General features: G+C 41.9%; 1 protein-coding gene and 1 long non-coding RNA gene across 2 annotated transcripts; one reads left to right on the top strand and one right to left on the bottom strand.

Moving 5' to 3' along the window:
* Positions 1 to 1,826: 1,826 nt before the first annotated feature.
* Positions 1,827 to 27,609, top strand: abcc6a (ATP-binding cassette, sub-family C (CFTR/MRP), member 6a). The gene is made up of 31 exons (XM_044188496.1): positions 1,827 to 2,248; positions 4,995 to 5,171; positions 5,336 to 5,461; positions 9,956 to 10,093; positions 12,660 to 12,782; positions 13,896 to 13,957; positions 14,107 to 14,238; positions 15,836 to 16,042; positions 17,337 to 17,514; positions 17,747 to 17,908; positions 18,009 to 18,101; positions 18,660 to 18,863; positions 19,207 to 19,353; positions 19,489 to 19,576; positions 20,128 to 20,197; positions 20,293 to 20,419; positions 20,516 to 20,692; positions 20,774 to 20,941; positions 21,162 to 21,345; positions 21,525 to 21,609; positions 21,713 to 21,830; positions 22,518 to 22,725; positions 22,926 to 23,236; positions 23,529 to 23,728; positions 23,899 to 24,025; positions 24,295 to 24,396; positions 24,568 to 24,714; positions 24,844 to 25,002; positions 25,157 to 25,323; positions 25,494 to 25,688; positions 26,093 to 27,609. Exons 1-31 carry the CDS (start codon positions 2,207 to 2,209, stop codon positions 26,199 to 26,201), a joined length of 4,533 nt encoding a protein of 1,510 aa, XP_044044431.1. The 5' UTR covers positions 1,827 to 2,206; the 3' UTR covers positions 26,202 to 27,609.
* On the bottom strand, positions 20,290 to 22,578 carry LOC122872378. The gene is made up of 5 exons (XR_006377092.1): positions 22,466 to 22,578; positions 21,501 to 21,586; positions 21,126 to 21,333; positions 20,487 to 20,672; positions 20,290 to 20,377 (listed from the first exon to the last, which is right to left on the bottom strand). It is a non-coding gene; the product is annotated as an uncharacterized LOC122872378 (long non-coding RNA).
* Positions 27,610 to 27,637: the final 28 nt, after the last annotated feature.

The raw sequence follows: 27,637 nt of genomic DNA on the forward strand, positions 1-27,637 counted from the left end.
AGTGTTTGGACCCCGGGTATTATTTGGGAAAAACAGGTGTACTGTAAACACTGCAGCCTGTGCTACAGTCGCACACACATACACACACCGCCCACCCCTCTGGTTGTGGTACACTGCCTGGGGCGTTTCGGACCATTTCTTGGTGGTAACAACACTCCACTCAGGCTGTGGGACTGAGACATAACACAACAGTCGGTTAGACGACGGATATATTTTTTGTTTAGATCTGTCTGACAGCTACATTAGGCTTTGTTACACAAATTCCTTTTCTCTTAATCTTACATTGGTAAACATTAAAGCCAGCAGGATAAACTTTGGGGACAGCCAAAGGTCATTTTGAACTTTCTGACCTTCTCTTAATGTCTACTCCAATTGCACCATGAAACAACACATTCAAATCCAACTTTTAAAAGAATTTCACATTCAAATGAATTCACGTATTATGTTACATAATTCTCATAATTTTGCACCAGGAGCCAGCTAAAGTGCTGAATAAAAAGCACTCGCTGGAGGAGAAACATAAAGTGATGACTCATTTTTAAAGGAATAATAATCTTGTATTTGCACATGGCGAGACACAGGACCTGGTGGTGGTCTGCCGAACTTTCCATGTTTCTTCTCTGCGGAATGATGGAGGTGGTGGTGTTAGTCCGAGTCGAGACAGTGTCATACTTTCCTCTGCAGCTGCTGTGCTGAAGTTTTCCCATGTCTTGACCAAAGTGACCTTCATCACGCCATTTGAGACTACAAAGAGCTTTAAGGACACATACTCTTTTTTCACTGTTTTTGTGCTTATACAGTGTACGAATATGTCTAAAGACAGATTATGTTGTATTTTTAAATTTAATAAGGCAAGTATATCCCTGAATATCCCTGCATTTCAGTATGCCAGGCTGTGCACACGGACAGACATACAGACATAAACAGCAGTGATAACTTACTGTTAATGTCACTATACTCATCATCAGCTGAACAATCAAGTCCCTCTTATTTCCTTCAGTGTTCCTTCACTAACAAAATGGCCACAGAGTTTAAAACTTAACCCCTGTCTAATTCAACATGACACTTTGACACTTTGAGAGTTGAGTGATGATTTCACATTTTCCACTTAGAGTGCAAGTTTTAGTCCAGTAAGATCACTCTTTTCCTATATCTTCTTCTTCTTCTTCTTCTTCCTATATCAGCAAGTTTGTTGCCATACTTGGGAAATGTATGTGGTCATACATTGCGCCATTGAGTTGGCTCTACATTTTCCACTCAACCAAAAGAATCAAATTAATATACATGTGTCTTTACTGAAAAAAAATTTTTTCTGACTTATCCAGTATGTTATAAGTTAGTGCTAATGTCCACTTGCAAAGCGGTTTCCACACATACATGCTAATATGTTCAGCTTTGCACCACACCGGTGATACATATGAATAGATGTCACACAACAGTGACAAGAGTTGCTAATGTCTTGGTTTTGAGTATAGCGAAAGTCTTAAAATCATGGCATTTATCTGAGTGTTGCTAGTCTCAGTTTAAAAGGTATGTCTGTGCACAAACAGACACTGTGTGGTCAGACGACTGGTGGTTTGGGATGTGTGTGTGGGGGGGGGAGAAAGGAGGTAAGGGGTAGTGAGTGAAAGTGGGAGGAGTGTGTCTGGGTGTGGGACTGTCATCCAATTGAAGGGAGTAGCTGTGGTGTTTTGATTGAAATCCAGCAGATGTGGGAGAGAAGAGAGGGGTGAGAGAGAGAGAGAGAGAGAGAGAGAGAGAGAGAGAGAGAGAGAGAGAGAGAGAGATTTCCACCCACCCAACAAGGAGACACACTCATAAACATCAGGCAGACAGAGCGAGAGTCAGAAAGACACAGGATCTCAGGGCAGAAGCAGTTCGAACTGTGAGGCAGACAGAAACAGAGTTTCATTGAGAGAAGATGTTTTATTAAAGGGGAGGAAAAATCACACAGACACCCTCAAACACACACATACACTAATAAAAGAGCGTGCCACCCAGACAGACAGGTAGGAACCAGCTAAACACAAGCTATACTACCATTAGCTAGAGAAGAAATATCTAATAAGGATACATTTAGTCAGCTCGTTCTCTCCCCATCACACACACATACACCCACACCGTGAGTGTGTGTTACCCAGCGTGAAGAGCAGGGCTGATTGACCCCAACAAGTGGAGCATCAGGGAGGAAGAAGCAAGCAAGTGGATGGATGCCTTTTGCAGACTCAGTGGCCTGGACCCTCTGTGGGTGAGTTTGAGATGTGTTCACTGACCCATTTATTTATTGTGTGCGTATGTCTTTTTTTGCCAAGAAGAGATAATGTAGAATAGTAATCCAGTTCAGTTAGAAAGAGTTTAATATTTTGGGTACATCAGGCAAGTTTTTATTGTCACAAAATTCATGCTCATTTGATATAAGCCGATATCAATTAGAAAATATTTATGTAGAAGTTTAATAATGAGCATTCAGTGTTTTTTATGTAAAAAATGCACAACACAATGAGATCATTATGATCTTTTACTTACTCTTGTTAACCTGTTTAATCCTGACCATTGATGTCATTTTGTGATTAATGCCATTAGCATTAGTCACACTAGCATGCTGTTCTTGTGTCCTTGGCCATCAATTATGCTGCTCATCAGCATTAGACAAGTCCATTGCTGAATAATAGAATCACCATAAAAGAAAATCACCATAGCATACACTGACCCTCTCAGTTTGCAGCCTGTACTCGCGTGAGTGCATTAGAAATCTAATCTAAAGCAAGTCTGAATGGGAGAATTTACCTTTGGTGATAGTAAGATTTGCATTTACTGTCACTCTGCTCTGTGATTCAGCACAATGAGATGCTGAGAAGTGGAGATGAGTGAGCTGCTGTTGTTGGAAAGGCTTCTTAGTATTGTATATTAGCAAACCTCCACATTCTGAATCCCAGCTCGAAAGTAGAAAAATGGCCGCGATCCAGCTGGTATGCCAAAATGATTGAATGCACTCGCTCCCAACTTGCCTCTTTCCATCTCTTCCTCTCTCTCTCTCCCTCTCTGTTTCTGTTTCTTATTATGGCTCTTTCTCTGTTTTTGCTCCTGCAAATCCTCAAAACTACAAACTTTTTTGAAAAAGTAAGCTGTATATTATCTCATGCAACTCTCTTTGCCATGAAAGTTCAACGTACAGATGTAATGTTCTCAGATACATTATATCCCTCACAAAGCATAGAGGGTGATTAAACAGATGCTTTTGTCTCATGTTGGCTGCAAAGTACCTTAAATTATTAACTGTCAAACCGTGTCATTACTTACTCATTGGTCATAGCCCTGAGGTAGCGATGGGGATTTATATGGCTTAAATACAGAACTGAACATGCACAATCCAGCTCAGCAGAAGAGGTTTGATCCAGAGACACATAGCATGCAAGCTTTTTAGGGTGGACAAATTTGAAATGGGCAAATTTAGGAGCTGGCAGTGTATTTGGTTTCTTTCTCTTTAAATCAAGCTATCCTGTAATTTGAAAAACAGAACAAAGTCTAGGTGAAACTGCAGGGAAAGTGATCTGTGCCTTCTAAAATTACAGTGTCCTTAGTTCATACACGTCACATACTCACATTAGGTGCATGATGCTGCAAGATTGCGTTTGTTTAACTTGTTATTATGCACTGAATTGCTCTATCAAATCTAGAGAATGTAAAAAGGGACAGTCAGCAGATTTGCAGCACAGTAAAAGTCTCTACTACTTTCACATCACTGTTTGTCAGGTAAAAATAGACACCTTGCGCACCCAAGCTGTTGGCATCTACTAGTTTACTGCAACCACTTCAGCCAAGGGTTAGAAACAGGATAGGTACTAAGCAAAATGCACAAGAAAGTGTTTGGAGAGGGTCTGACACTTTTACATAAAAGTGCTCTGTTCATCCGCCTGCCATTGACCGCAGGAGTCAGAAGGGTCTGCGAAAGTAGCCTCCCACTCACTGCCTCTCAAAAGATTTATCACTTAAATGGATTTTGGTACATCAGCACTCACATAGACCACTATACAGTACGTGCAAAATGGTGCATTCATTACCTAAACCACCTATGTTATGAAGATTTATGTTTGAAATTTTTGTGACCCTGTGATGAGGCAGGCGCAGGAGATGTGCGCAAGCTCTGATTTGAACAGGTCGCCTACAGTCAGACCATGATTCAGACTATTGTGGCTCCAGAGGTGGCAAACAGTAGCGATTGATGGTAAACTTGAATTAATCATCATTCGTGCTGAAACATGCCCCCCCCCCCACCGAGCAGCTTCTATCTGCGCAAGGTACGTCTCACCTGGCAGGGCTGTTGATGGACGACTGTTACATAATGATCCTGCAGCTGCCACCAATTGTGGCCTCTCTCCCTGACTGGGCCAGACTGCTCCGCCATGCTAGAAGTTTTAAACCACTTCCTGTGGTGACTCCACAGCCTCGTTAGCACAGCCAGACACCCTGCCCCTCATTAGGCCAGTGAGGTGATAAACAACGAAGCAAGACAACAACAAGCCACTTAGCTCCTGGTGTTTCTTTTTTTAATGAAAAGACAACCTAGTCTGCTTCTGCTGCTGTTATGTAATCTTAAACTTTTGGCAGCATATGCCCAACACACCTCATCTGCTTTGGAATTGTGTTGTTTATAAGCTTCATTATTAGTATAATCCTTGACTTCACATTGTAATGTGTTGACAGTTTACATTGTCCTACTCAAATTAAGAAACAAGCCAGAGATGTGGTCAGAAAAATTTCAAAACTGACTCAGCTTTTTGGCAAAAGAAGGCCTCTTCCAACTCACACTCTCTCAGGATTGGACACAGACACATTTTCTGTTGACTTGCTGTGTGTGGATTCTCTGGACTTGGCCCTCACCTGCTCTGTCTCTCAGATGATGGATATAATCTCACAGTTTTACCTAAATTTCTGACTCTTAGGCATATTCTCTTGATCTGAACTTTGGACTGTCTTACTACTCTTTGTTGTAGGACTGGAACCGTACGTGGTACACAGCCAACCCAGACCTGACCCAGTGTTTCCAGAACACAGTACTGGTGTGGGTCCCTTGCATCTATTTGTGGTTGCTGGCCCCTTTCTACTGCCTTCACCTCTACTGCCATGACCGTGGACGCATTCGAATGTCCTGCCTCTGCACCACCAAGATGGTGAGACTTTTGCCAGTCTATAGTTTATTGTTCAAGGTTTTACACAAAAGCAACATTTCTGCTAGTTTTTCTCAACAAGATCCCCAATATCAACAGAAATATATTGACTATAGATCCAGAAAGTTTCTCCAATCCGTCTCCCATTACTTTCCTGTCCTGTTCAGGTGCTGGGATTCCTGCTGGCCTCCTTTGGCTTTGTGGAGTTCTTCTACATCCTGCTGGAAAGGAGGCTGGAGATCCAGCAGCACATGGTCTTCCTACTCAGCCCCATCATACGCAGCATGACTGTGGTAAATACTGTGGCTCTTTCCTTTTTCCTTTTACTCCTGACTTACTAATTTTATTGTTTTTTTACTGTAAAAGCTTAGGGCCCACATCTACCCTTCTATGACACTTACCTCAGTGTATCAAGTGATGAATCTATAAATCAAGGTCCATCTTCAACATGGATATTGGCTTATATGGTAATATGTGACTAGTGCATGTACAGACAAAAGTGCATTTCATACATACCACTGAAATCTAATTGAATAGGAAATGTTAAATCTATAGATGGTGTAAAACTGTTGACGGGTCCCTAAATGATTAAATAGCTTGCTACTTTAAAGCACTGTGACAAGTCTCTAGTGATAAGCAAATGAGATGTGTCACTTATCCCTGATCAAGTTTTAAGATGTAATGAAATCAGAGGGTGCAAGCACAATACACAGTGAATGCCAATAAATCATGTAAATGTTCATCCATGGTTTGCATATGGTTTACTACTGAGCAATGGCACTGATTTGTAGCTCAAATCGCACATCTGACATCCCTGCCTACTGCCGCCTGTTTCCTGCTGGCTCACATGTCAAAGTCCAGACAAATGAAAGAATATATAGTCTATGTACAGTAAGTTGGCCAGACACTTATGTGCAAAGATGCACAACCAGGGATAGATTTAGAGTGTTGCAGGCAGTGCAAATATTACAGTACCCTGCAAACACAGCCTGTATTATTTGGCCATCACTCATCAGTGTGCAGAATACATTTGAATGACATCAGTTGCTATTTGATGTGGATTCAGTGTGCGTACATATGTGGAAAGTTTCAATACAATGAAAAATGTGATTGGTAGGTGCTGTGCAAGTGAGAGACCATATGTCAGAGAGGGAAAAAATGTATTTAAACCAAAATATTTCACATTTTAGAGGCCTATTTGTTTGACAAGTGATTCACTCATGAACTTTAGGCGGACAGTCAGTGCTTGTCTTGTGTATATTGCATCAAGTTTATTGTTGATGCTTGTCCACTCATATATTTGCATGCAAATCAGTTGTTCAGTGGACTTGACTGATCATGTGCCATGAATCAAGTTTATATGAATCTCTTCCAACCTTTTGGTTCATCTTTAAAGAACACAAAACCGCTGAATACAAAGGTGAAGATACACAATTGTAGCCTATGTTAAACCTAATTACATAGAAAGTTTCAGTCTTTATATAGGCTACAGGTGTGCTTCTGGACTGGAAGTTTTGACGCCAGCTCCTTCTTTAAGCACCATTGTTCTGACCAAAACTGTATTTAAGTTGCAACGTGTTTATTTGCAATGCCTCTGCAGAACGGAAGAAAAGATCAAGGACAAAACATTCATCCAATTTACCTCAGAATGAGAACCTGAAGTTTTGAATTTTCAAAACCCAAAACCATACCCCAAATCCATAGTATGCACATTGATTTGCTCAGGTTTGAAGAGAAACAACTCAAATGTTTAGCTCCATATCAGCGCAAGACCTGTGCAGATGTATGCAATCTAGATGAGATCTTTAATCTTTAAAATGTTGTTTGTCTCTTCTCCCCCCACCTGGATCAGGGTGGCATGTACTGTAGGGTGGGCTACAGAACATTATTTATAAGAGATGAGGGCTGGTGTGCATTCAGAGAAATGTTTTCAGTGGCTTGTGTTGATGGAAACAGCCCTGAATGTTTCTCAGAACATTGATCCCACTCATTTTCAGTTAGATTTTAAATGATACTTAGAGCAGGAGCAAACAGAAAAGGGGTGCAGCTCACAACATGGGTGGCATGGCAAGCTTAAAATGCTGTTTATCCTCAGCAGGAGTGATGTAAGAATTAAAATCCAGTACAAGGGTGCTGAGTCCAGATAGGAAGGTTTGCTGTAGCCCAGTGGGCCTCTAAAGCTGACCCACGGAACCATATAGCTTTACTCACAAAGCCTCCTCTTTCTGCAGCCTTATACAGGTCCTGCACAGTCTCACTCTCTCCCAGTCAGACAGTCTTTCCCACCTGTGGTCTTTTCAGACTCCTGAGTAAATACCAGCACGTGTTTTGGGTAAAAATACACTGAGACGTCTCTTGTATCGAGGGATACATTTCAAAAAAGTTTATTTATTTTGAGGCATCATTTATCACACCGGGTCGGACAAACATCTACTAAATCATATTAAGAGCTTGACACCAATCTTTTAATCTATTTGCCAGACCTATCTTTATTAAAGGATATAATTTTCTTGATGCTGATTGTAGCCACTCACCACCACCCGTTCCCTAGGTGCAGGACTGGAACACTGTGCTCTCATTGCTTTTACCAACTTGTTTTGTTGCCCTTCAACTCTAGTTAACGTATGGGAACAGTTTTGCCCAAGTCAGTCAGCCCACGAATGAATCGTGGTCACTATTGATGAAAAGTACACACACAACACTGACTATAATCAGCAATACCATGACGTAAAACTCCTATTCCTTCCCAAGCGCTGCACACTTCCCATGTAATTATAAGGTAGGGTTTTGATTTGGGGCTTAGTGATAGACTTAGTTCCACCCACTGACTTGTACAAACAGATGGGCTGATGGTTTGCAGCAATATGGCAAGTCAGAGCGGAAGGCTAGGAATAGGAAGGTCTTTACCCTCAGATGCTGACGAAAGGTCAGCTTTACGTTTTCCTCACTTAGGTAATGGTTTGGATTACTGCTGATGCAGCCTCAACCTCAAAAGTTTGGGACTTAAAGTACCAGCAGTCGAGGACACAAAGTTCTTGCCATGGGCTTGGTACTACTGAATGATACTCATTCTGTGGGTCTGATAGATGTAGGAGATATGCAGTCCCATAGAAGACTTGAGAGTTTTCCCTTGAGTTGATCAAAACTAGGGGGGAAAATCAAGGTGCAGTATTGGAACATATATTTAGCTAAAACTTAAAAACCGTATTTTAGTAATCAGAAAGTGCTGTCATTTGATTTAAATATTACTTAAAGCTGCAGTAATCAATATTTTTAAATCAACACTGGATCAAATGACATGTGTAATGCATAAGGTATCGCTCACCGTGATGAGAGAATTAGCATGACTTCTACAACTGGATGTGTAAATAAGCAACTGTTTGCCGACATGTTCACAATATTAACATTATAAGGTGAAAATAAGTCATTATTTTGTTTCCAGCTTGTTGCATTGCCCCCAAGTGGCCAAAAATCAATGAATGCAGCTTGTGTTGAAAAGTAAAAGTGTGAAGTAAAAAGCTACTCAGGTACTAACTTGAGTACTTGTGATCAGGACATTTTCACCTCTAAAGCACATCAAATTCTTGGACGTTCATGTGCTTTTGGAGTTCGCATGTTGTCCTTGTGTTCACATCCCCTCTATAGGTGTGCCTTTAGATCCAACATTCAAGTCAGCTGGGCTGGAGACCCTAAATTCCCCATAGGTATGATTGTAAGTGCCTGTCTATCTGTATTAATCCTTCAATAGATAGGCAAGTATCAAGTGTGTAGGGAAAATGAATGAACAAAAGAATAAATGATCAGTGTGTCACCACAGCAGAACCCTGGATGTTGTTTATATCTGTACATGTCCCCCCATAAAGTGTGTCAGGTTGTTGATGTGAAAAACTTACATAATTACCAGACCACTGTAGTTTATAACAGGACAGTGCTGTGGCTCATCCCAAAGTAACTAATGTGGTACCCGTTATGAAACCTAAACCCACTCTCTCCCCACTTGGTGATGAGCTGGCATGACAAAGTGACGTCTCACTTGGCCAACCACTCAGAGAGGGACCAATTATAGTGGTTCAAAAGCAGATGGGTGACTCCTCTGATGACAAACACTGAATCAGTCCTATTTTTGAGAAAACATCACGACATAGATATAGTTTTGTTTCTATTAAGAAAAGCATATCATAACATTAAGCAATGTGCGCAGGGCATGCGGCACACCACATATGTGTCATCTTTTACAGGCAGAAGTCAGCTAAATCCCATCTGTGCCTGCAGCCAGGGAAATCCCAAAAACCCACATTCTTTCATAAAACCACCACCGGCTGCATTAGATCAGACTAAATCTGATTATACCCTCTATGCTCTGTTGAAAACATTGGCAGTGACATTGGCAGCTTATACAGGAGAGTTAGTGCTTTATATGCTTTATTAAGTGGAGTGGCACTGAATGGCAGCTTGGAAAGAGGTTTTTGTCAGAGCAACTCCATCTTCACTAAAAATTCATCTCACAAAGAAAATAGTTTGCTTAGCTTAGAGCTGACAGTAGCTATAATATAAAGCTCATTGGTAAGATTTGTTTGAGTTCAAAAAGTCAATTCATACTTGGAAATCACGTTTTCCTGTCCTTGTTGTTAGTGGAGTCGCTCCAGGCTGTTCATAAACGTGGCATCACAGATTTGAGTTTTGGCTCTCTGCTTTCTGGCTCTGAGATAGAGTTGTGATAGAGTCTCCTGTGCTGCAAGAGGGAATTCTTAAATTAAGTCTTTCTGTCTCTCTGTGTGTCTCTCTAGATCTTGGCCTTATGCATCATCCAGCTGGAAAGAGTAAGAGGCTGTCGTTCCTCTGTATTCCTCTTCCTGTTCTGGGTCTTGGCTGTTGTCTGTTCCCTGGTGCCTCTCAGAGCTAAGATCCAGCTGGCCATGGATGAGGTATGTCTTTAGCCTATTAATACCTATACCTATAGCCTATACCATACCATTTAATAGAAATATCATTACCATGTCCTACTGTATTACTGTACTGTATACTGTATGCATTAACACATGATGCTGTATATTCCAAGCATCCAAAAAACTCTCAACAGTACTCTCTATGTTGAAAATAAGCAATAATTCAGAGCCAAAGTGAATGTGTTTGTCAGGTTTGAACTCGGTGAACCTGCAGTTTCAAAACACTGTGCAGGGATATCTAATCAGGTCTAATCCTACCCATAGTCTAGACACAAGACTCCAGCAGCACAGCTTGAGATACACCCTGTGTCAGCAAAGAGTTTCTATTTCATCCCCCAATTTCAACCAAGGTAACCTAAAGTTAACCAAGTGTTGGAGGATGACACTGCCAATTCTGGTCAAGCCTGTGTGTGTTTAAGTTTTCCTTTTCTTTCTGTGTCTCCTGTCAGACACTGCAATCATTGTTGTATGGGGTATGTTTCTATTTAAGCACATGCAGCCGTGGGGCAGTCGCATTTGCATTTCTATAAAAACACACAAACACACATCCATATTTCTGTTTTATCGTCCTCGGTGTGACATTCCCACACTGCTTGGGGGAGAGTAATGATGGCCCTGGGATAAATGCTGGTGAGACATGGCAGCCCAGGGTCAAACCAGAGGAACGTCAGCGCTGTGTTTATGGGTCTACACTGCTGTAAACACAGCCAGATGGAAATCTATGCATCCGCACATAATGCAAGGCCATTTATAATTTAGACACAGATGTTGTTATTTCATACAACCACACACTTGCACATAGGATACAAACGTGACCAACCATATATTTCTCCACCGTATCTTATATCTACATCTTGATTAACCACATTCATATACCCGGATTCTGTTCATCCATTTCTCTAAAGATTTTAATACCATCCAGTGTCTTTTGCTTGGTCATGGGAGTTCATGGTACCATTAGGCATACATTAGGCAGATCATTACTAAAGACTGAAATTAACAAGTTCATCAGATAGAGCAAGGGCAGCCAGCTGCACCCTAAAACCCTCAAAACAAAGGAAGTTATCACGAGTGTCAATTAAAAGCTAATGATGTTAGTCCTGTTGAAGGAATAGTTCAACATTTGGGGGAAAATACGCTTAGTCACTTTCTTGCACAGAGTTAGATGAAAAGCATGATACCACTCTCACATCTCTACTGTAAATATGAAGTTATCGCTAGGTAAATAAGCCAATTAGCTTAAAGGGACAGTTCACTCCAAAATCAAAAATACATATCTTTCCTCTTACCTGTAGTACCATTTATCCATCTAGATTGTTTTGGTGTGAGTTGCCGAGTTCTGGAGATATCGTAGAGATGTCTGCATTTTTTGAATATAATGGGACTAGATGGCATTCGCCTTGTGGTGCTCAAAGCGCCAAAAAAATACATTTGAAAAACTGAACAGCAATGTCTTTTTCCAGAAATTGTGACCCAGTTACTCAAGATAATCCACAGACCTTGTTGTGAACAGTTTCATGTAGGAACTATCGGTAGAGAGAAAATAGTTCATTTTCTAAATATTTATAAAGAAAGTGTCTAATTCACATTGCAATGTTGATGTTGACCCTTGGCCATTCTTAGTCGCTTGACCTACATTTTTACCACCCACTCTCCGACCATCCTGACCCTGTTTTTCACTGTGTGGCCGGATCCATTTGGCCCCTTCATATCTCCTTTCTGGGCACAGCACCACTTTTCAGAGAAAATTGTTTTACTGTTTACCATGGATCTGACTCTCATGCATACCCATACTGCTGCACAACAGACTGGCTGTGGCAGTGGCATGGACCCAGTGGTAAACAATGCCTCTGCCAAAACCCACAGTTTCTATACGTTAAGAATAACATGTGAGTCCTACATTTCACAAAAGTCTCTGAGTGGTTAATATTGCAGCTGCTCCCTTGATTGAAAGTAAGGGTGCTGGTTTGTAAAACCACAATCTTCCTATTTACAGATACAGGCTCTTGGCGTGACTGAGAGGCAGCTTTACTATCGCTTCATTTATATGAAGTACACCATTAAAGACTCTGGGTTTTCACCCTGATTTAGCTTAAAGGTCCAAAATACTCTTTATTGTGTCTGTGATCTTGGCGTATAAACCATATCCACTGCTATACAATGTGTAAGCATGGGAAAAGCCATGTAATGATTTTTGTTGTTGTTTTGAAACTACACACAAAGCCACAGTGAAGATAAATAACACTGTATACCACAGGATGTTGTGTGATTTGTTAAGTAATGTTGAAACAAGATGAAACAACCAAAACACATTTTGATCCTGGTGAAACCCTTATGTCTCGATGGCAGAACAATGTTATTTTACTGCGGCATGTGCATGGCCACAAAGCCAATTAATTGTGTCCCTGGTTAAAAATAAAAGTCTAACTTGTGCAACTTGTCTGGAATAGCTTAAAACAAATAAACTGAAGGAACTCTAACTAAAAGATTCTGGTATTTTCAGCTCTGTGGCAGCCTCTTTAATCTGTGTTTTCTTATTCCACAGGGCATTGCCTCTGATATTGTACGATACCTTGCCTTCTTCTCCTACTTCACAATCCAACTGAGCCAGCTCTTCCTGTGCTGTTTTGCCGACCAGCCTCCAGAGGGAAAAACCGTCTTGGAAAAGGTAGGCAGAGGAGAAAACTTCCGTCAAAAACGTCCACTATGATCCACTACCCAGGAAAGAAAATGCCTGAGCAGCTATCTTGTGGTTTTCAACTTTTGTTGTCAAGACACTTTTCCCTTTTGGAGGAAATGATGTGATTCACCTCCCTCCCTCCTTCATTTCCCACTCTCACTTCACTGCTTTGGCTTCCTATGAGGGAGTGTGAATGAATGCGTCAGTGTGTTTGCCGTTGTGTTCCTGCATACCATTAACACAGCCTATTCAATTCAGCGTTGGAGTCTGTGACCACACGACAGCACAGGCATTACCTAACACAGATCTCACTATCCCATCAAACATGAGCCTGACAACATTTTTTCAAGCTCAAAATAGCAAGTCAGGCTGACAGGTGAATGAAAATGAGCTTCTAATCAATCAAACAGACAGTGTGATGTAATATTTCCCTGGTGATAAACAATCAAAATAGCTGCAAAAGTCCCTAACAAGCTCTTGGCTAGTGGTGAGGAGGCTGAGGGTACAGAAGCCGCAGTCTGGCATGGGGGACACACCCATTGGTTGCTCCTTGGTGTGTCCTCCTCCTCTTCTTCCTCCACCCTCTCCTCTTTTCCACCCCACGCTCTGGTTAGAGTTACTCACAGGAAGAGAGGAAGTGAAGGGATGAAGAGCAAGAGTGCTGGAAATTAAGAGAGCAAACACCCTGGTGAGAGGGTGATGGGGTGGAGAGATGCCATAAAGAATGTGTGTTTATGTGTGTGTGTGTGTGTGTGTGTGTGTGTGTGTGTGTACCCACTTGTTGGACAGTTTGTGATGACACATTTCCGCTCTGTCTGCACTAGACCTCAAAACGTCATCTTCACCCTGCGCTAACATTGAATTCTATTTATTCTGTCCTGTGGGAGTTCATGGCCTCTGCTCCCCACAATGGACCACCTGACTGTACAGTGCTGTCTACACACATTAGCATTCTTAAAACACACTCCAACACACTCCTCACAAGTGCATTATTCAACCATCAACGGACAGCCTCTGTGAGGCTGTGTATATCTCGAAAGCCTTTAAGCGGTGAGAGATTTACTGCGAAAACAACATCTTCTGGTCTTTAATCTGTTGCAGAATCCCTGTCCTGTGAAAGATGCCTCTTTCCTGTCAAAGATTCTCTTCTGGTGGTTCACTGGGTAAGATGGTTCTTCAAAACCCCTTAATTTTTAGGCATCGGCTGATTCACTACAGCAACAGCAAAAGTTTGTACTTGTTTACGGTAATTTGTGTGTGCACAAAGTTGACGATTATGTGTGTGTGAATCATCTCTGCCCTCCCTCCTCAGGCTTGTTGTGAAAGGATATCGCACCCCGCTGGCAGCAGAGGACCTGTGGACCCTGAGGGAGGAAGACACGTCACAAAAGATCATCTCTGAGCTGCAACAGGACTGGACAGCTGAATGTGCCAGACTTCAAAAGTGAGAACTCCTGATAGTTGATATCTGGCAGTTTAAAGGGGTACCCCAGCAATTTAATATTGTACTCTCATAAAGTTGGGAGACTCACAAAAGACAGATAGATAAGACTAAGAGTCTGATAATAATGTCATAATGACAAGGCTAACATGCTGGTGTTAAGTGGGTTTATCTTGTTCACAATCCTAGTTTAGTATAGGCTATTAGCATGCTAATATTAGCTAATTAGCACAAAGTACAGCTGAGACTGATGGGACTGTCATTAGTTTTGCAGGTCTTTGGACAAACTGAAATTTTGACGTGATGCTGGTGCTAGAAGAAAATTCAGAGGATTACCCAAGTTATTACAATTTATCCTGAGGGAAGCATGACTGAACACCAAATTCTATGGAAATACATCTAACAGAGACATTTCACTCAAAACCACAAATGTCAATCTCATTGTTGCGCTAGAGGAAAAATCAGGGGATCACCAAAGCCATTAGGAGTCATCATCTGAGAGCTTGTCTGTACAAAGAAAAAAAGATGTTGTGTCAGTCCATCCAATAGCTGTCAAGGTATTTCACTAAAGGTCAAAAATGTCAACTTGTCCATTGAAAAGTTGAGATATTTCAGTCTGGACCAAAGTGGTGGACCAACCAACTGACAGACCAACATTGCCATCCCTAGAGCCATGCTAGCTAGCATGGCTAAAAAGAATGGCCAAAATTGATGCAACAGAGGTCAAAGCATCCTGATATATAGTCCCCAGTATTGGCCAAAAACACTGGATCATACATTTTCCAAACTGCAACCAATGGCATCATTTCATTTGACCCTCCCTGCCTGATTAACACACTCGTCTTTCAAACTCCATGCCCCTAGTTTGTAACACAGACTTTATGTTGCTCAATGTTGAGTAAACTGACTTTATGTATATAATCTGTGCAGTTCCCCTTTAGTGAGCCTTGTGACTGGCTGACTAATCTTCTATGTTTTTTAACTAGTAATTGTAGCATGAAGAAATGTGCAGCAGAAAACCAATCTTCATGGGGAAAAGAAATGCAGGACATGCACGTGTTGTCTTTCATGTTTCCTCTGTCTCATATGGCTTTCTATTTTGACACAGGCCTGTGATCCAGCATACGGCTCTCACTATTGTCACAGCCTAACAGCCAAAGAATCAATTCCATTTTATTGCAATGTGGCCAAACGTCCGCAGAGCATGACTTAGTGAGGATTGCTGTAAATTTAAATTTGGGACGGTTCATCACCAGAGGCATTTTGGGTCCAAAAATAAGTCCAAAGGAGTCCCTTGAGGACATACAGTACCATAATTTCAAGACAAGAGCCCTGTGTCATTTTCAAAGCTTGTTAACATGATCCAGCCCTTTGAAGATCTGTTGTTAAGTCCAATAATTATGTCAGTGAATAATGCTTTTTACTGCTGCTGGCAAATTCTTGAGTCCATCAGTGATGGTACGAATAACAACAGGTTTAATTTTTTTTCCAGAATGTTTTACATTAAAGACTTTAGATGCCCCAACATGGTGCTGGAACCATGTTGGGGCATCTCTGATACAGCTGTCTGGTCTGTAACTGAGTTTTCTCCCTCTGGCAGGCAGGAGAAGGCTTTGGCGTCGGGCGTGGCGCTGGGGAGCAGACTGCCAGACCAGGCACAGCTCCTCAGGAAGCTGCAGAAGGAGCAGAGCTCTGGCTTCTTCCTGCTCAGGACGCTGGCACGCAAGTTCGGTCCATACTTTCTGACCGGTACCCTGTGTATCATATTCCATGATGCCTTCATGTTCGCCATCCCTCAGGTGCTCAGGTAAGACTTAAAGAAAGAGTGCACCAAAACCTAAATCTGCTCTCACCATGAGTTCAATTAGCTGTATCTCAACCAAATAAGCTCAGGGGTAATTGGTTTGTGGTGCAGACAGCCCCCAGAATAACAAGATAATCCACAAATGTTCTTGTGTATAATTTGCTCATTCTGCATGAATATAGAAATCAGGCAGTTGTGCTTTGATAAGAAGTTCCCAATAAAACGGCTCATAAGAAGGTTACTATCACAAGTAACTGTGTCATTATCTTTGGAAAGAGATGTTGTTGAGTTTTTCAAATATAACTTTTTCAGTGCTTGGACTTCCACAAACCAAATGGCATTGAGTGCACTGTATTAAGGAAAGCTGCAGCCAGTATTTCTAAACCTCAGCTCAGACTGAAATTACCTGGGTGGACAGCAATCCAGACTAGAGTAAAAATAGAGCTTAATTGTGTTTTTTGGGGTGAACTGTCCAATTCAATTTGGAGATTTAAATTAATGAAATTATATTTTCCTGTTACAATAATTTAAAGAAACATTAACGTTAAGCAGAAACAAAATAACACACTCACACATAGATAGATAGATGGATATTACTGTATAAAAAAAAACTCCTTGGTTATCACCTCAGATATCACCTTCATTGTCCTATTTTCAATGATTTGTGACACAGACAACCAAACAATAACCGAAGCTGGCAGCAGTGAAAACAGGTCATGGCTGACCCTCCACCCGCCGCACCATCCCACTAGTCAGACTGGAATGTTGTTGTTGATGCACAGAATCAGTGGAAGTGTTAATTACGGTCACAGAGCTGTGAGCAAGAAAAGTAGATGAGACCACAGCCCTCTGTGCTCCAGTACGGAGGACAGGCAGAGAGGGAGAGGAGGCTCTAAATGGCAGAAATGTCGTCGGACCACAATAAGGGAGCCGCTGGCCAAGTGTGAGGGCAGCCCGGCCACAAGCTGAGCACTGTTGTGCAACCCGAGCTACTTTGTGTGGACCAGTCAGCCAGCAGCCACAGCAGCGCTCAAGGCCATTGGTTTAAGGCACACAATGAAAGTCAAATAATACCAGATTGAATAAAAAAAAAAAAACAGTTTAAAAAAATCATGTTGACAGGGTAAAAACATGTCTATGTCTGCTTTGAGTTGTATCATTCACTACTTTCCAGGGAAAATCATACATAGAAGTAGGGTTTTGATGCAGTTTGGTCATGACTCCACAAAAATGGAACGTGTGCAAACTACTGAACATCCTGATTAAGTATTAATCTTCTGCTTCTCCTCCTCCACAGCCTTCTTCTTGGTTTCATGAGAGACGAAGATGCTCCGCTTTGGAAAGGCTTCTTCTACGCCACTCTAATGTTCCTGTTGTCCTGTCTCCAGTCCCTCTTCAACCATCAGTACATGTACACTTGCTTCACAGTGGGAATGAGGGTGAAGACAGCTGTTATGGGCTTGGTTTACAGGAAGGTGGGTAAATCTGTATCTATGGACATGTAGCCGCTAACCTCGAGACGCAACATAAATTACGTCGCAAATGGCAAAAACAAAAGCTCTCTCTCCTTCCAGACAGGAAAACATTACACAGCATATGATTAACAGCTTCTACCTAAGATGAATGATCTTTACAATGGTGTAAATTTATATTGTACACAGTGCACTGAGGGCTAAAATGTCTTTGTCTCTTTTGTTGTCAATCCAGTCTTTGGTGATAAACAGCGCTGCCAGGAGGACTTGCACTGTGGGCGAGATTGTGAATCTGGTTTCAGCAGACACTCAGAAGCTCATGGACTTTGTGGTGTACTTCAACGCTGTCTGGCTGGCTCCTATTGAAATTGCTCTTTGTCTCTTCTTCCTCTGGCAGGTTTGTCGAAATGTAGTGTTTTCACAATGCCGCTCATTGCTGCACAGCTGCATTTTAACTGAAAAGCCCTTGACACTATTGTATTCTTTGTTTTATTCAGCATCTTGGCCCATCAGCTTTGGCAGGAATCGCCACTGTCATTCTCATTTTTCCACTCAACGGGTTCATAGCAAAGAAAAGGAGCAAGCTACAGGTAAAAGCTGTTACAGGAATCCTTCACACTTTCGCTCCAGTAGCCCTGACATCTGGCATGTTACTGTAGGTCAGGGATGCCACAGCTGGTTTAGATAGTGGCTGAAGAGCGGTGTGGGTCTTTGGTCTGGATGGTACATTCTCTCTTGTCCTTTTGATGTCTGCCCCATATAACGTGTTTGAAAAACAATGAAAGGAAAGGGTGGGCAGTAGGAAGACATCATTTTTCATTTCTTTGGAAAAACAACAGACGGTTCTGTAAATTTGGAAGCCAATTTAATCGAACGTCGTCTTGAATGCAGTGACCGCATCTCTGGCCCTTTGTTGTTTCCTTGTCATAAAAATCACTAAAATGTAACAAGCAATAAATTCTTACTGAATTAAACAAGTTCCATGATGTTCAGGAAAACTACAGCTGTAACAAGAGCAGACAAATGTGCCATGTTCACAAATGCATGTATTTGCTTTGGTCTGGTAATTGTCACTGTGCCCCAGTTTCAGCTCAGGATAGTTTATTTTTTAATAATAAAACATAAAAACCTCTTTGTCTGCTCAATAGGAGATTCAAATGAAGTTCATGGACGGCCGCATCAGACTGATGAATGAGATCCTGAATGGAATAAAGATCTTGAAGTTCTATGCCTGGGAGAAGGCCTTTTTGGAACAGGTTTTGGGCCACAGAGAAAAAGAGCTCAAAGCCCTGAAGAAGTCTCAGATCCTTTATTCCATCTCCATTGCATCCTTCAACTCCTCTTCTTTCCTGGTAAGAGCACTAAACTGAAAGCGCTACTAATAAAAAGTTCATAAATCAAAGTACTGGACACATTTCAATTTTGACCTGAAGCAAAAAATGAAATTGTATACTTGTGACCTGTTTTTAAAGATTCATGTCTTCGGTAGGGCTGAGTGCCACAGACAGGGCGGGAGAGTACTGGGAGACAGACTATTGCATTGCTGTTGGTTTTGGTCTTTTCATGGGATATATTGACAATTAGAGAAATTTAAAAAAACACCAGCCTTATCTTTTAAATTGTATCTCTAAAGATCATCCATCACACAAGTTTTTGCCTGTAAAAGTAACATTTAGCATCTCTTTTTCCCCCAAGATTGCCTTTGCCATGTTTGGAGTCTACGTGACGCTCAATGACAGAAACGTCCTGGATGCACAGAAAGTTTTTGTGTCAATGGCGCTGATCAACATCCTGAAGACTCCACTTAGTCAGCTTCCATTTGCTATAAGCACAACTATGCAGGTAGGTGACATTTTAATTTAATATTCATGATTGCTCTGAGTTGTTTTCTCCATCTATGATGCCTGATGAGGTATATTTTCATGGTTCCCATATGATGGATACAGGTCAGTTAACTAACCACTGACTCTGTTTCAGGCTATGGTTTCACTGAGACGTCTGGGAAAGTACCTGTGCTCAGAGGAACTGAAAGTGGACAATGTCTCAAAGGCTCCACTGAGTTCCGGTAAGAACCCCACCCATATATAAACTATTACATTGAATGAATAAACTATTATATTACTATACAATTTCCACAATTTGTTCCCCATACTGTCTGAAATCATAGGCTGTCATAATCAATATAAGCAGCCCACAAGATTTTGTAGTTTATATCTGTGGAGTACCACAGCCTTGTATGGATCACGTGCACTGTCACATCCTGGGTCCCGGGCTGACTGGTAGACAGGGTAATTATAGGATGTTCCCATTTAGTGGTTGAACATAAATCACAGCATGAATTCAGACATATGATTCATAGAGGAATAAAATAAAAATACTACACTCCTCTGTCTGTAATCTGTCAACACTTCCTAAGACAGCTTGTAAAAAAGCAACAGCTCTGTAATTTGTATGATTAAGTAAATTCACTTGTAATTACGCCCTCGCTGTACTCTGACGAGAAACTTCAAGGGGGAATTTTGTTTTGAACATTTGTTTGTTGCTCAGGTTGAAATGACATGTCCTGTCTTCAGTGTTTACTGTAGGTTTTGTTCATTTTGCTTCTTTGTTGTTTAGATGGGGAAGACGTGGCGATAGAAAACGGCACTTTCAGCTGGTCTGCAGAGGGCCCTCCATGTCTTAAAAGGTACGAGTTATGAAAAAAGAATTGAAAAAAAAAAACCTAAATCTACAATAAAAACAAAGGGAGACTTACAGGACAATTCCTTTCTTTGTTGACAGGATCAACGTCCATGTGCCACGAGGTTCCCTCGTTGCTGTGGTCGGACATGTGGGCAGTGGAAAGTCCTCTTTGTTGTCCGCCATGCTTGGTGAAACAGAGAAAAGAAGCGGCCGTGTCGCTGTTAAGGTACTGAGCTTATGTTCCATGTGCAAGCTCTATTCATAGTTGTGGGTTTCGTTTAATAAATACTGACAGCCTCTCTTTTGACATCTGTCTTTGCAGGGCTCTGTGGCGTATGTGCCCCAGCAGGCCTGGATCCAGAACGCCACAGTCCAAGACAACATCATATTTGGCCGTGAGAAACTGAAGACATGGTACCACCGAGTGCTGGAGGCCTGCGCACTGCTGCCCGACCTGGACATCCTACCTGCCGGAGATGCTACAGAAATTGGAGAGAAGGTACTGAAATTCAGAAATGGAAATTATATGAATTTTTTTTTCTTCTGAGTTTTATCTAAACTACTCATTGTTTTCATGCAGGGATTGAACCTCTCAGGTGGACAGAAGCAGAGGGTGAGCCTGGCCAGGGCTGTCTATAGAAAGGCTGATGTATACCTCCTGGATGATCCGCTGTCTGCTGTGGATGCACATGTGGGTCAACACATCTTTGACAAAGTCATTGGACCAAAAGGAGTCCTTAGAGATAAGGTAATACATGTAACAAAACCTGCAAAGTGCAATTCAGCCTGTTCAATTCAGCTGCAAAGAGCCAAAATGTTGTTTTACACCACTTACAGGCACATGACCTGCACTATTGTTATAATATGGAAGCCACCACTTTGCTGACATTTGTTTTAAAGAAAGCCTCAATTTAGTGTTGGATTGTGCTTACATCCTATTTTTCTGACTTGTGTGGCTTGCTATGCAGACCCGCATCCTGGTGACCCATGGGATGAGCTTCCTGCCGCAGGCTGACCATATCCTCGTCCTGGTAGATGGAGAAATCACAGAGAGCGGTTCCTACCAGGAGCTCCTTAGTCGCCATGGCGCCTTTGCTGACTTCATCCACACCTTCGCCAGCACAGAGCGAAAAGAGAGCGCTATACAGAGAGGTGAGGAGACATTTCAGCAATCTTTTTTTGTCGGTTCTTAATTTTTAAACATTCTATTAAAAAAATGACCTTCCAAATAAACTTCAGTGTGTGCAGTAAGGAGGACTAATATGTAATAAGCATCAGTCTGAAAATGAATAATCACAATTACAAACCAAAAAACTGTCCTTTTCTTGAAGCTGGTTCCAGGAGGTCCAATGCTCGTCTCAGCATGGTCGACTTCATGCCATTCTCCAGAGACCTGTCACAGGAGCAGCTCATTGGGTGTGTAAAGAAACGTGTAAACTGTAAATCTGTCGTATAGATTTTTGGCTTCCCGAGCATCTTTTTTTACAAAACTGTCCTCTGGTCTCTCCATATCCTCCAGGGGTGACACCACTAATACCAACCTGCAGAATATGGAGCCTGTGTCTGAAACAGACCAGGAACAAGTACCAGAGGACTTGGGCAAACTGACTGAGGCTGACAAGGCCCGCACTGGAAGGGTAAGTCTGAAAATGGCTTGATGACTTCACCTCTAGTGGTGTGGAAGTGGGCAACAGTGGCACTCCCCTTTTTGCTTCAAAACATATAATAACACTGGATCACATAACTACTTGTATGTGCAAGGGGTCGCTCATAGTGGTGAACCCACAGACAATTATCACCTGACTCTGCTGTTTGTCTTTAAGCTCATTGTTTAGCTGTGCGGCAGCAACTTTACTGTTTTGGTTCACTCTCACCTCTCTCATTGTGCCGTTTCTGGCCGCAGCAGGCAGCTGTTTTCAGAGATAAAGCTGTGATAAACCCACACTACACTACCTGTCCGGCACCAAACAGCAGACAGACACAGTTAATGTCTAGCTCGTGAACATAGTGGAGCATTTAGCAGCTAATCAGCCAGATATTTCCTTCAGAAGTGGTGGAGAGCAAAAACAGAGCTAAAAGGAGAATACATTTTCTCCATATCTGCTTGATGTCTAAATAGGCAACTGTTCGCCATATCAAAGGTAATAATATGTTGTTAATATACTGTTTACAGCTTGTTTCCGCTTTCCCCAAGTGCCAGTCAATCATATCAGTTATTACAGGTTCAGTGAACATAAATGAAAAACATAAAATTGTTGATACAAAGACAAACCAAGTTATCTGATTCCTTGAGATTGACTGGTGTTTGTGTTTTTCTACAACAGGTGAAGTTGGAGATGTACAAGAAGTACTTCAAGACCATCGGCTTGGCCATCATCATTCCCATCGTCTTCCTGTACGCCTTTCAGCAGGGCGCCTCACTGGCCTACAACTACTGGCTCAGCATGTGGGCTGACGATCCTGTTGTTAACGGCACCCAAGTCAATACAGACCTCAAACTGGCCGTGTTTGGTGCACTTGGCTTTGTACAAGGTCAGTTAGCATCATAGTATAAAAAAAGAATAGAAAAGATAAAATACAGGGGACTTAGGTAGCTCTATCTGACTGAAATGCTGATACTTATTGGTAGTTTTCTTCTACAAGATGGGAAAATTGTTCTCTAAAAAAAAAAATAAAGCGCGCTGAGTCGTCCTCAGCTCTGATTTAATAAAACACATGTCCCCTCTCTTCAGGTGTCGCTATCTTTGGTACAACAGTCGGCATCTCCATCTGCGGCATCATCGCCTCTCGCCACTTGCACATGGACCTGCTAAGCAACGTGCTGCGCTCTCCGATGTCTTTCTTTGAGTGCACGCCCAGCGGCAACCTACTCAACCGCTTTGCCAAAGAGATTGACGCCATCGACTGCATGGTCCCCGATGGCTTGAAGATGATGCTGAGCTACGTCTTTAAACTCATGGAAGTCTGCATCATTGTGCTGATGGCGATGCCTTTTGCAGCCGTGATCATCCTGCCTCTCGCTTTCCTTTACGCCTTTATCCAGGTACGCCCCCCCTCCCCGACATTTAAACTCACCACTAATGACTAATTTTTGATTTTTCTTTGAGAGCATTATGTTAACGGCAGCTGGAGCTGGGTTCCATTACAGTGTGTTATTGGAAAGCTCCAGGCTCCAAAACCAATGCTGCTGATTTTGCCGTTCACTTGTGTTTTGTTCCCCACCTGCTGACATAGATGTTGCACCCGTTCCCTATGAATCATGGGAAAGCCCTCAGCGCTCCCTCTTGGTTTCATTCATTAAAGCTGGTGTTTTACTTTTCCACTGTGGGCTACAGAGCTTCTACGTCGCCACATCCTGTCAGTTGCGAAGGCTGGAAGCTGTGAGCCGCTCACCCATCTACACCCACTTCAACGAGACGGTGCAGGGCGCAAGCGTCATCCGGGCCTTTGGCGAGCAGCCCAGGTTCATTCTGCAGGCCAATGAGAGAGTCGACTTCAATCAGACCTCCTACTTCCCCCGATTTGTGGCCACCCGGTGAGATGATATGTAATGATAATAAATGTGCTTAAATTGAATTTACAGTTACAGTTCATGATGAATGTTGCTTTATGTTACATGGTTAAACAAAATGACTTCTGGCTTTAGTAATGAGGACACAATTTGGAACTAGCCTGCCCAAAGCTAAATCAGTGTTACATCCACAGGTGGCTGGCAGTCAATCTGGAGTTTGTTGGTAATGGTGTGGTCTTAGCTGCTGCCATTCTCTCTGTGATGGGAAAAAACACACTGAGCCCGGGCATCGTTGGTTTGGCTGTGTCACACTCCCTCCAGGTGAGAGGCTCTGCCCACACACACACACATTGTCACACAGTAGTCCTGGAGGTGTCCCAAAACCCGACTTATTAAAATGAAAGACAGCCAATTTCATACACCACACAGCATTGTGGGACGTCACTCCAGTTGCATGCTGCATGTGGCAATTAGAGGTTAAACTGGAAAAAGTGAAATAGAAAGGCACTGCTTTGCTCAGTCAGCAAAAGCAATTTCAGTGCAGGAAAGAAAACGATTTAAAGTAAACCTTGTTGCACTGGATATCGCAGGTGACTGGGATCCTGAGTTGGATCGTGAGATCCTGGACTGATGTAGAAAACAACATTGTTTCTGTGGAGCGAGTCAATGAGTATGCTGATACTGCTAAAGAGGTCAGTGTTCCCACCCCAAACACATACACAAATACACATACATGATAGGCTTTAGTGCTACATTTCACAAAACGTACTGCATCAAATCACTGCTCAGGACTCTTAAATCAACACCGTACAACAAGAGGGTTTTTTTGTTCTCTACTCACCCTTTGTTATTGTCTCACTCAGGCCAGTTGGACTATAGAGGGCAGCTCCTTGCCCATGGCCTGGCCCCAGAGAGGTACTATAGAGTTCCAGGACTACGGGCTGCAGTACCGCAAAGGCCTTGAGTTGGCTCTGAAGGGCATTACCTTGCATATTCATGAAAGAGAGAGGGTGAGTCATCTTGTATGATAAAAGCAGTTTGCAATCTTTACCAGTCCAGATCATGGATCACTTAAGTTAAATTGTTTAAATTGCAGACTTATGTCTTACATAAATTCTGACTAAAAACCTCTTTTCCAGGTTGGAATTGTGGGTAGGACAGGAGCGGGGAAGTCCTCACTTGCCCTGGGAATCTTCAGGATCTTAGAGGCAGCAAAGGGAAAGATCTTTATAGATGGAGTCAACATCGCAGACATCGGACTCCATGACCTCAGATCACGCATTACTATCATTCCTCAGGTACAACAGTAATAATAACAGAAACTGAGCCCTGGCTTTCATCACATAGCTGCAATTCGTATCCAGTGTAAAACAGGCCATTCTGAATTGTAAAAATCCTATAAACAATCGGGAAAGTTTGGTGATGAGTAACATCTGCTGTCCTCTCTCCCAGGACCCTGTGCTGTTCTCAGGCTCCCTCCGGATGAACCTTGACCCCTTTGACGCCTACACTGATGAGGAGATGTGGCGTTCACTGGAGCTCGCTCACCTCAAAAACTTTGTCTCTAATCTGCCTGACAAACTCGACCATGAATGCTCAGAGGGAGGAGAAAACCTCAGGTACACGAGTGACACATTGCAACGCAGATAAACCACTAGCCACTGTTTTGCCTAGTCAGTCACTGATATATCATTACAGGGATATCCACACAAAGCTGCAGGATATATACAGGATAGAATCTAACATGTGATTCTGTCCCTCTCTCTCCGACTCTCCTTTGTCTGTGTAGTCTGGGTCAGCGGCAGCTAGTGTGCCTGGCCAGGGCCTTGCTGAGGAAAACCAAGATCCTGGTTTTGGACGAGGCAACAGCTGCTGTGGACCTGGAGACAGACACATTAATCCAGTCAACAATCCGCACACAGTTTGAAGACTGCACCGTCCTGACCATTGCTCACCGCCTTAACACCATCATGGACTACACTAGGTACATTACAATCCACTAAGTAGTTGATATTTTGTGGTATTTAGTGGACTGCCAGAAAACTAATTAATGACATTATTTTGAAGTAATTTATCAAGTAAAATACCAAATATTTGATGGTTACAGCTTCTCAAATCTGAGGATTTTCTGCTTTTATCTGTTTCATATCACTGTAATACCTGAATACCTTTGGATTTGTTTTTGGAAAAGCATTACTCTGGACTCTGGGAACCTGTAATAGGCGTTTGTCATCTTTGACATGTTATAGACAAAATAATAGAACTTTAATTATTTTCTAAAGAAATGCATTCTTAGTTGCAGCCCTACAATCCACTAGCTACATTTTACCACATGCTAAAGAATGCCGGATCTTAAACCTGTCTTCCTCCTTTGTTGCTGCTTCGCAGAGTCATCGTCATGGACAGAGGCCACATTTCTGAGATGGACTCTCCAGTCAACCTCATCGCACAGCGGGGACAGTTCTACCAAATGTGCCGGGAAGCTGGGCTGGTCTAGGTCTTCATTGGGCTTCGTACCATGGAGCTGGTGTCCTGGTGTACAGATGTGGCACCTTATTTGTGTGGCTCTCCAACACACGTTAAATCGGGCCATTCCAAGCTTTGCAGCAGCTCAAAACGCCTCTCCGTGAGGGCATTGTCAATGAATCTCAAGAGCAGCTGCTGACGCAGTCCCTATATGTTGGTTTTTAAACACACACAGACACGCTGATCTAAGTCAGGAAAAGACATTGTTAACCTCAGATGATGAACATTCAAAAGGAAGCTACAGTGGATTGTTGAGAGTCTCCAAGCTATAAATATTGTATATAGAGTAGTGGAGTCAGTTTATTCCTTGACAGGATTAAACCAAGAACTGGAATGAAAAAGTACCACAAATCTTAAGGATTTTCATTCTCTTTTTGAATGGGAACTATATTATTTTTGTAGTTTTTGTAAGTTTATAAAGCACATGACATATTTTTGATGTTGTCTCAGGCTTAAATGTTGATGTTTACTCACTTTTTTTTAGCCTTGTATACCAAAAAAAGAGTCAGTTTTGTAATTGTAAATCTATAGAAATCTATTTTGTCTTCTTGTCCCAGAAACTGGGACAGGAAATACTCTGACACACTAACCTTCAAAAGGTTCACCCTGGCAAACGAAGTGGAAGTGAGGTTTTCACAGCCTTCAAAATCTGAGCTGGAAGCAGCCAATTTGGAGTTTTTATATGTCAGGGAAAAAGAGGAAAACATTGAAGTGAGCCAAGACATTAGCAATCGTCCAACTATGTTGCGGCTGTTGTTTATTTCTGTCAAAGTAAACACATAAAAAAGTCAATAGAGACCTTGCTGGTCAGATTTAACCTGACGCCGGTAGTGAAAACCACCATGAATGAAGAGAATGCTTCTTCAAAACAATGGTGATAAATCTCTGTGTGATTGTCTCTCTGCCTCCACCACACACACATATGCAGAGAAGAAAAAAATCAGTATTGTTCTTTTGGTGCTGACATGACAGACTGTAAACAGTCCACGTTGACCTTTACTCTTGATTCAAAGAAATAACCCTATGAACTTTTCAAAGGGAAGAGGCATTTACTGTTTTTGTCTTACTGGTTTAGACAATATATTGTAAGAGAAACCCTATAGTTTATTTATGTCATATGACAAAATGTATTAAGTGTCCTTAAAATTCTGAGGATTGTATTATATTTATACTTTTTATTACAAGCTTGTTAATTTTTCACTGACAATTTACTGTTAATGTACTGTCTTGATCCATACATCATGCTGGATAATAAAATTTATTTGAATCTACAGTACGGTTATGCTTGAATGTCTTTGTAAATGAGTGTGGGGACAAGATTAATGTTAATGTTTTCAGTCAGCCCTTTAAAAGCACATTTAAATAAAAATAGAGATTTATTTCTTTTTTATTGTTCCTGGTTTTTAA

This window comes from Siniperca chuatsi, linkage group LG3 (genome assembly GCF_020085105.1).
Source record: "Siniperca chuatsi isolate FFG_IHB_CAS linkage group LG3, ASM2008510v1, whole genome shotgun sequence".
In the NCBI taxonomy this organism is placed as follows: domain Eukaryota; kingdom Metazoa; phylum Chordata; class Actinopteri; order Centrarchiformes; family Sinipercidae; genus Siniperca; species Siniperca chuatsi.